Below are 9,115 nucleotides of genomic sequence, written 5' to 3' on the forward strand. Positions count from 1 at the left end.
AAAAACACTAGTGTGTGGTCTTGCTTTTATCACATACCTTCCGTATTTGGTAGATATCTTTTTATATTTTTATATTTTTTGCAAATACCGGGATCTTTTCAGTTCGCCATGACAAAGGGGATTCCCATAAAAAGTAGTTCCGGCTAGTAGGTAAACACAACATTCCGTATTGCACATGTGCAATACAGAACGTTGTATTTCATGGTCTGAAAGTTGCTTGTATTACTATAAGAAGATTCAACAGGTATGTGATAAAAAAGATATTGCTCAATGCCAAAATCTGGCGAGGAATTTTATTAATCTACATTGTAGACACAAATTAAGGATAAATAACATTTAAACATGAATTATCAATTAAACTCTTGGTGCATGGAGTTTAGGACACTTTTTCTCCAGACATACTCCTAAACTTTGCATTCTATGTCACGTGATTAAGAATCAGAGCTTTCCTACCTATGCCGAATACAGCATAAAAGTCGTCAACATATCTGGGACAACAAAGGCATGTCGCGACAGTCTCACTACACCTCGTGCTATATGCAGTGGAAATTATTTTAGGCGTTTGAATTAGAGTCTTGCAAGGTAAAGAGCGAAGCGAATATAGTAAGTATAGTGCCACATAAAGGTAAACAAATCTCGTGTTCTTTATATTGATTTTCCCGGATTACTCCTAAGTCTTCCGTATAAAAAAATAACATGTATGGCTCATGTTTTCATGAAAATCCCTCGAATTATTGCTAGTCAAACTCTGTTCATATATCATTGTATACCTATCGCAGTATGGCAGCCCAACAAACCCACTTATTCACATTACCGTTCACCCCTCCTTCTTATCGACATTTTAAGATTAGCGTCGGAGTGAACCTATAGCTTTTGTTCCGAGTTAGTTATCTCGATGTGTGGGATTGTTTTGCCTTGGTTGTATATCCAAAACAAATCAGAAAAAAACCACACTAAATATCAGTAATAAATATAAATCATATTTCCCAGTGTTTTGGAAGAGCAACTGAATTTCTCAGGATTTTTTTTTTATCTCAGTCCGTATGGTATTTCCTGTGAATTTACATAAGATTTGATAAAGTTTGCAGACAACCAACACTGTAAGACCTTATTTTTTAGAAAAAAATGAAACTGCCACCATCACAGATGATATGACAGATCATCCTATCTGCAACGCTTACGCCAATTAATGGTTCACTGAGGGAATACGCCTTATGTATATGAAGAATCGCGGATATGCTGTTGCAAATTGAGTTTTACCGCCGACACGGAACAGTTCCGACGCAAATCTCAAATTAAATTAGGATAAGCCGATTTTTAATAGATATCAGCTCAAACCAACAAAATAAATGAAGATTTAAAGGTATTTTTGTGCGTTTTCTTTAAGATCAAGGTCACTCTGCCATGGAACGGTGACGTGAGGAACATTCAAAATAAGGCCGGCATACAATGACCTTTATAAGTAGCCAGAGTCGTAAGCTATCTTATTATATATATATATATATATATATATATATAAATATTATAAAAGCAGAACAAATCTATATATAGCTATTCCAAGAAAGATGGCACATTTTTTAAAACTTCTCTTTAATATTTGTGTGTGTGTGGTTTTTTTGTTTTGTTTTTGTGGAATATTGGCAGTGCTGTTACTGTTTCTGATATCCCTTCGGTATGGGGAGTTTGAAGATGGCCGCGACCACCCGGTCACCTATCCACTCCGGCAGGTTCCATATGAACCGGAATACGATGTTAGCGTCTAATCCAACTACGTATCTTGCTCGGGGATAAACAGCAATCAGGGCATGCGTGAGTGCGTCCACGACCTTGTATAGATCAGGGCTCAAAACTTGTTGTATATTTTTACTTGACGTGTTCATAACTGGAAGTAGAGAATTAAGTGTTAAGATACAGATGTTGATACACGATACATATTTATAAATAATGCAAGCTCACAATATCACATAATATATACAAATACTCTCCTATTTCACTGCAAAACCAAGTAGTGAGACTATCATACAGTTAGATGGTACATGTAACACTACTGCCGTTTGGTTCCAAGTTCTTTAGGATCTGACGAAATGGACGTTATGTAGGTTTGTAAACCTTAACTGCTCTATGCAAATGTAAATATGTATAATGTTTAAGTCTGTCAGTAGTGACAAAGCGTGCCAGGTCACCACTTTATGGTTACCTTTAAATAAGTATGTGCACGATGCAGTATGAATCTACTTACAAATAGATAGTGATGCGAATGATAAATCTACCACAAGCAAATATTCATGGAAGGCAACGATTACAAACGATCTTACTCCGTCCCCATATTATTTTATAGTTCGAGGCAATGCAGCAGAGCACCAGTACAACCATTGTCTTCTCTTGTTGTCTGTATGTGACATATCCAGTCATAACCACAATGTATAATATACACTAGTCTATGTTGATCTAAAGGTTTAAAATATGAACTACCATTTATATTCCGGAGTACTATACATAGACCGTACTTCGTACAACATTTTATCAACTTATAAACAGTTGTGTAGGAATAAATAAGTCTGCCTGCAAACAATGGTGTATTTATATGCTAGTGTTTTGTGGATTTAGTTTGACTGTAATGGACTGACTGAAGTAATGATTAAAATACTTAGTGTTGAACACGTACCTTCAGAAATATAGTTTTCTCCATAAAATTCCTTTCGCTCTGTGTCCATTTCGTCGAATGACATCTTCATATTCCTTTCGAAGCTGTCCAAGTTGACTATATTGGTATTGAAGAAGCCTGGTTCGATGATGTGGACGGAAACCCCACAGTTGTACAGCTGGTACCTAAACCGAGACAGGGAGAGACAAGAAGAGATTCCATTTTATTACCTTAATTGTCATATAAACAAGTCATTCAAGGACGTAAGGACGAAAATATATGCTTCATTACATTTCTACCGAGGAAGGGGTCAGAATATTTATTTTTCTTTTGCGACAGTCAACATTCTTGTTATAGGAACAATAAACAAAACCATTGGAATAAAAGTGAAAGATGACCCCCGTATTGCATTGTCAAGTGTTACATGACAGTAACGTTTCCTTATTGTGTCGTCGCAATACAGCATTCTTTATACTAATCTACTGCAGCGGAAAATGAACCATAATTATGTTCACATTCATCCGTGTTGTTGTTGTTTTTCATAAAGAGAAACGTATAAAACAGAATATTCAGATCATTTTAATTGTTGAATAACAATTATATAATCATGTCATGGATTGAATTTTTTTATTTTTACGATCGTGGACTTTAATGAAATATTATTGTTTTGCGTAAAAAACCCAATCCAAACCAAAACAAAAACAAACAGCAAAAAATAATCAACACTTCTGTAAACTGGTCATATAATAATCGTTAACAAATCTGAGCATAGCTCACGTGATTATCGTAAACATATTTAAACGAGTCACGTGCTAATCGTTAATACATCTCTATACCGGTCTTGCGGGTCTTGTAATAATCGCTGTTATCATATGTATCTACTTTATACCACCTACCGGTAGCATGATCAATTTATTATCACGGGTTGTCCGTATGAGAATACTCAAAATGGAGGTGAGAACGACTTAAAAAATCTTGAGAACAGATTTTCCCATTTCCAAGTATTTGGGAACGTATTTACTTTAAAAGGAACGTCTGCTCGCGCCAGGTGACGTCCTTTACCGGAAGTGATATCCACAAAAAAGTGATCCGCGTATAAAATACGCATAAACAAATCAATATGAAAATACGGGAAAATATTGTGAGGAAAATAGCACCATTTCAAGCGTAAATGTGCATATGAAAAAGCCAATGACGGTAGGATTGCTGTAAATCTGTTTTTCTACATAGTTTTACGGTTCGTTGTATTCATCCGCACAAATTTTCTATTTGTGTACCTTAGTCACAGATCGAGGATTTGCGATCGATGACCAAAGATCGAGCTTAGAAGTCATTTGGAAAACATGGTGTTTAGTTGACTTTTTTTGAATGGGGAAATACATAAGGTAGTCGTATGAAGATGATAAACAGTTTATCACACAGTATATTTTCAGTGTTTGTCGTTCGAACTATTTTCTCATCTCTCGCATGTGGATAATAAAATCGAGAGGCCACCGCAAATGTATCTGTTTTTCTGTTATATGATATTCGTAAACAAATCTAAACACGAGTCAGATGATAATCTTATAACCGTATACATATATATGTACTCACATGTGACAATCAACAAAAACATCCGTATCTTCGTCATGTGATAATCGATAATCGTTAGATGGGCCACGTGTCTTAACAACAAAAGTAGACTCGATGATCACGAACCATATTCGGCGTAAAATTTAAGGGCTGTTCTATCGACGTATTTCTTGCTTTTCAGGTCGCGTGACCAGTCCAGCGGGTTAGTATCCTGGGACTCTATAACTCATATAAGTTACATCCCGATATAGCTATACAGGTACAAACGTATTACACCATTCACAATAAATGTCCTTGCCATCTCGCATGAATCTTGCACAATCCATCTATATAGATCAATCACAAGTTGAATATTCTCTATACTGTACACAACAAATACCAAAACTATTATCAGTAGTGTTCTAATGTCCGACTCTCAATAGTTCAGGACGAGAAGATAAGGCAAAACAAAGAATGGAGCATTTTACTCTTTTGTGGTTTTAAAACATTTGAGACATTTTTCATTATTCTTTTGAATGTGATAGTCACTGGTGAATCCTAACAGGACGAAATGACCACCTGGTTCAGTACATATCAACTTTGGACTATGATTGGTTGGCTTTGTCCATTGACTTTATCTTTGATGGGTTTACCTAGCAGCCGTATTACTGATAAGCATTTCGAACATAACTTTTGCAAAATAAGCAAACGAACATGTAAGTATTATAATTACCTTAGGCAATCAGAGAAGCCCTCTGCGCCGTACTTAGACACCACATATGGCGCTGCAAGTGCTGCAAGCCTTCCTGCGACGCTCGTGATGTTAACAATGCGACCTTTGGCCTTTCTCACCAATGGCAGAAACACAGTGGTGACGTTGATCATCCCGAACAGATTGACGTCATTGCATTTCCGGTAGTTGTCAACGGTCTGCCATTCCACATGTGATGCGTTACCGGCAATACCGGCATTGTTGACGACACCCCAAAGTCCTGTCGATGATATCAGCATTAGTGAAAATACTATTGTAGCATTAACCATTGATAAATTGATGAGTATATTGACCTCAAACGATATACATCAGCCTCATATTCTACATAATATCCGCGGTCTATTTCAACCCTACACATCGTTCTGAATTGCAGTCAAAGCGTTGCAGGTCGAGTAATCATTGGAATCTGTTGTCAATAGTTATTCAAATGAACAGTTTATTATTAAGTGAACAGTTAAGTTGCAATGACAATTTACTAGTAGTAAACAGCTGCTCACAGCAAACTGGTATATTGCAGGGAACAATCAACAGCAGTTCAATCGCACATTTTAGGTTTGTACTGCTTCAATATCATTGACATAATATATCTGCAGAATGAACACACTTACCTTTTCCTTTCGGAAGTCTTTTTCTGACTTCGTCATATGCTTTCATTATGCTGTTCTCATTTGTTACGTCAAGCACTAAGGTTACAAGACGTTCAGATGTCGCCTTGTCTAGGTTATGTTGTCCCTTGGATGTCAGACAGCCAGCGAATACATTCATACCTAGAGAGTCAAGTCTCTTGGCGAGCAGATTACCGAATCCAGTGTCACATCCGGTTATAAACACATACCGACCTGATAACTCGCCGAGTTTAAGACTCCGTATGAACCATCTACCGACGAGGAACAAGGCAGACAGTAACACACACAGGGAGAGGAGGCTCAACATCCTTACACGTCGGGAACAATAAGCAAGCTGTTCAAAGAAAAGAAAAATTGATATTAGTAGGAATCCTGACTAGCGAAAGATAATACAAGGTCGGACATTCAATTCAGGAAATGAATTCAACAAAAACAGACAATCATGTCTCAATACAAATAAACAGATAATTTGGTCTCAATTACAATAACACTGCATCTATTCCATTATATATATGGAAAGGCCGACAGGGTAAGAGGAAAATAACAAAGTACTCGTTTGGGGTGACTTAGGGAATCTTGACCCTCAGGGAAAGATTCATCAGTCGGTCAAACCTTGTGTTTTCGCATTTTCAGAATCTTTCCCTCGGGTTGGGAAACCCCTATCACAACCCGAAAAGTATGAAAAATTTAACCTAACATAAAAAACACAATGATAAACAATGTTAAAAAATTGTTACATAAATATTCGTTACTACACACGTCAAATAAATTCATCAGCTAACCTTAGCCGCCTCCATGTTAGTGTTGTTCATACGTGTGGGAACGAACAGTTTCTTTTTACTAAAAAGCTAAGAAACAGCGACTTGGTTCAAGAGTTCATAATAACCAAAATATTCCTCAGCAAAGCACTCGTCACCGTAATTTCTAGTAAGTAATAAATCAAATCTGTTTAGATTGCGCCAAACACCATAAACTATTGAACATCTTCCAAAATATAAGTATGAAACAGAACATGCATATAACAACGTTCCAAAATACTGCCAACAAACGTAGTATTCAGGGTAGTAGTGTGATGGAACATTCACTGTCGCTTCCATCTCATTAGAACATGGATAGACCCGAAGTGTTTCAAAATTTGCTGTCAGTTGATTGGGTATGACACCGATTGAGAGTGAACTACGAGTCCCCGTTTTCACGCCAAGTGACGTCATACGAGGGTCATTCAATAAAGTATGTCACTAGTGTCAGGATTCACATATTAATGCATAGACATTAGTTTGACCTTTCTGTAACAAACCTTCGCAGTATCCCCTTATCAGTAATGCATTTTCGTATTCGCACTCTCCATGACGTAAACGCTGCACGGTAGTCTCCCCTTGGTATACTAGGGAGACACTTGAAGACTGCACTACCCAAAACACTCTTAGAGCGATACCTTTCCCCGTTGCTTTTGTGTGATGAAACATTGTCATGGGTTAGCTGGATGTCAATCAACGGTTTACTTGGACGCTTTTTCATGTATAATTTTTGACAGGCCTCAATAGTTTACAATCGTTTGTTATTTATGCGCCTCTGGAGTTCACAGTACGTAATAGACCGAAGTCTCATCCCCTGTAAGATACTCAGATTGCTTGATTTAGGTACAATAACCGTACTTTTTTAAAATACATATTTTTATCACATATCAAACGTTTGGCCTTTTGTTCAGATGTCATAAAATGGAGAATCATTCGGACACAATGCTGCTTTAATTTCAAGTACTTAGTCAGAATGTGATGTGTACTGCCAACCAGATGAGCTCAGAACAGTATATTGACCATCATCCTAAATTATTGCTTTCACAGCAGCAATGCTTGTCTTTGATACTGCAACTACTGGCCTGCCTGTCCTTGTGTCCTTTTGATGTCAACTTTTACGTTCTTTGTTTTGTTCACCCACCTGAAAACAGTTCTCAATGTGACGGCAGAGGTGCCTTTTATACTGCACAACCATGCGTGTATATGTTTTGGCGGTATCTGTAAAGCACGCCCTACCTTGATATAGAAGCGGGTTTTTTCAGCCAACATTTTAGCATTGAAAAGTATTCACTAGTAGCAGGGGCATACCATTCAAAAATGAACGACTTCTCCAATTCTTGTAAGATGATGTTGCTATTTTGTTCTTTAAAGTCTGTCAGGGTGCTAAACTATGTAATTGCCCGTTCGTACGGAGCTGTGTGGTGACGGCATTTCTTGAATCACCTTCGTATACAAACAGTCGCTAAGGCACTAAGGCATGAAAAATGAAATAAGCTAGACCTTACAATAAGCAAAGTAGCACTCCAGATACATATGGGTAGCTGTGGACTATGAGTTTGAGTACGGAGTTATGGGTATTAAGTATGTACTCTTCTGAGGTTTCAATAACGTTCAATTCTCGTTTTTATCTTTTGTAATATTTGAAAAGTTATGATTAATTTAAATAGCAAACACGCAGCTGAAAAAAATACAAATTTTGCGGCCATTTGAAAATGTGTATTTCTTGCGCTTCACGAAGCCAAAAATTCACCTTTTNGAAATTATATGCAAGAAAGTGAAAATTATACATGAAAGGTATTTTTGAACATTTGAAGTATAACTGTANCTTTTTAAAAATGTTGATAAAAATTATATGTAAGAAAGTGGAAATTATACATGATAGGTATTTTTGAACATGTGAAGTATAACTGTAGCACTTTGAGTTTGATTTATTAATATTACAAAAAAATGTTTAATAGCAGAACTCTTATATCAAACATTCAATCTGTTAAAATTGTTCAAAATTAGTATTTTTTCATGAAAAGATAAGAGGTAACGTTCATCGCTTTTCTGAGATAGGAAATTTAGATTAAGAAATTTGACTTTGATAACTCAAAAGAAAAGACTATTTTATCAATTCTTCAAACATTCATATATATCTAACAACTATTATGCCAGATATTGTAGCGAAAAAACGAACACCCGAACATACAAAAATGCACAAAAGAAAAAAGTTTAATACAGAAAATGTTTGACTTCTCAGAGGTGTACATTTAACACGTGAACGTTTTAGTGGAAGTAGTTTGAGCGTTTTGTCGGCCACTATCGGCTATCGTAGAGGGGGTCAATGAACGCAAGCTTTATGTGTGTCAGTACAGATACTTTATATGATCGACGCTTGTGAATATTGACTGAAAGTACAGACACTAATCTACAGGGAAATACTCCAAAAATTCACCCAGGCCTGAATCTTGTATATAACTCACACACGTTAATGCTGTAAAATATACCTGTGCATATTTGCATCTATCTTAAAATAGAAAATCACAGAGCCGTCATACTATACCTGCCTTCGTGCCTGTACTCCTGGTGACACAGTAGTGTTCAGATAAACATGGGTATCTACGATGGCCGATATCAGCCGTCAGAACTCCTGGTGACCCAGTAGTGTTCAGATAAGCACGGGTATCTACGATGGCCGATATCAGCCGTCAGAACTCCTGGTGACCCAGTAGTGTTCAGATAA

General features: G+C 36.8%; 1 protein-coding gene across 1 annotated transcript; it reads right to left on the reverse strand.

Moving 5' to 3' along the window:
- Positions 1-1,578: 1,578 nt before the first annotated feature.
- LOC110446805 (retinol dehydrogenase 2-like) lies at positions 1,579-8,977 on the reverse strand. The gene is made up of 5 exons (XM_021492117.1): positions 8,936-8,977; positions 5,576-5,927; positions 4,929-5,187; positions 2,666-2,829; positions 1,579-1,882 (listed from the first exon to the last, which is right to left on the reverse strand). The coding sequence occupies exons 2-5, from the start codon at positions 5,898-5,900 to the stop codon at positions 1,650-1,652; spliced, it is 981 nt and encodes a 326-aa protein (XP_021347792.1). The 5' UTR covers positions 5,901-5,927; positions 8,936-8,977; the 3' UTR covers positions 1,579-1,649.
- Positions 8,978-9,115: the final 138 nt, after the last annotated feature.

Source organism: Mizuhopecten yessoensis, unplaced genomic scaffold, assembly GCF_002113885.1.
Source record: "Mizuhopecten yessoensis strain PY_sf001 unplaced genomic scaffold, ASM211388v2 scaffold3007, whole genome shotgun sequence".
Classification (NCBI taxonomy): domain Eukaryota; kingdom Metazoa; phylum Mollusca; class Bivalvia; order Pectinida; family Pectinidae; genus Mizuhopecten; species Mizuhopecten yessoensis.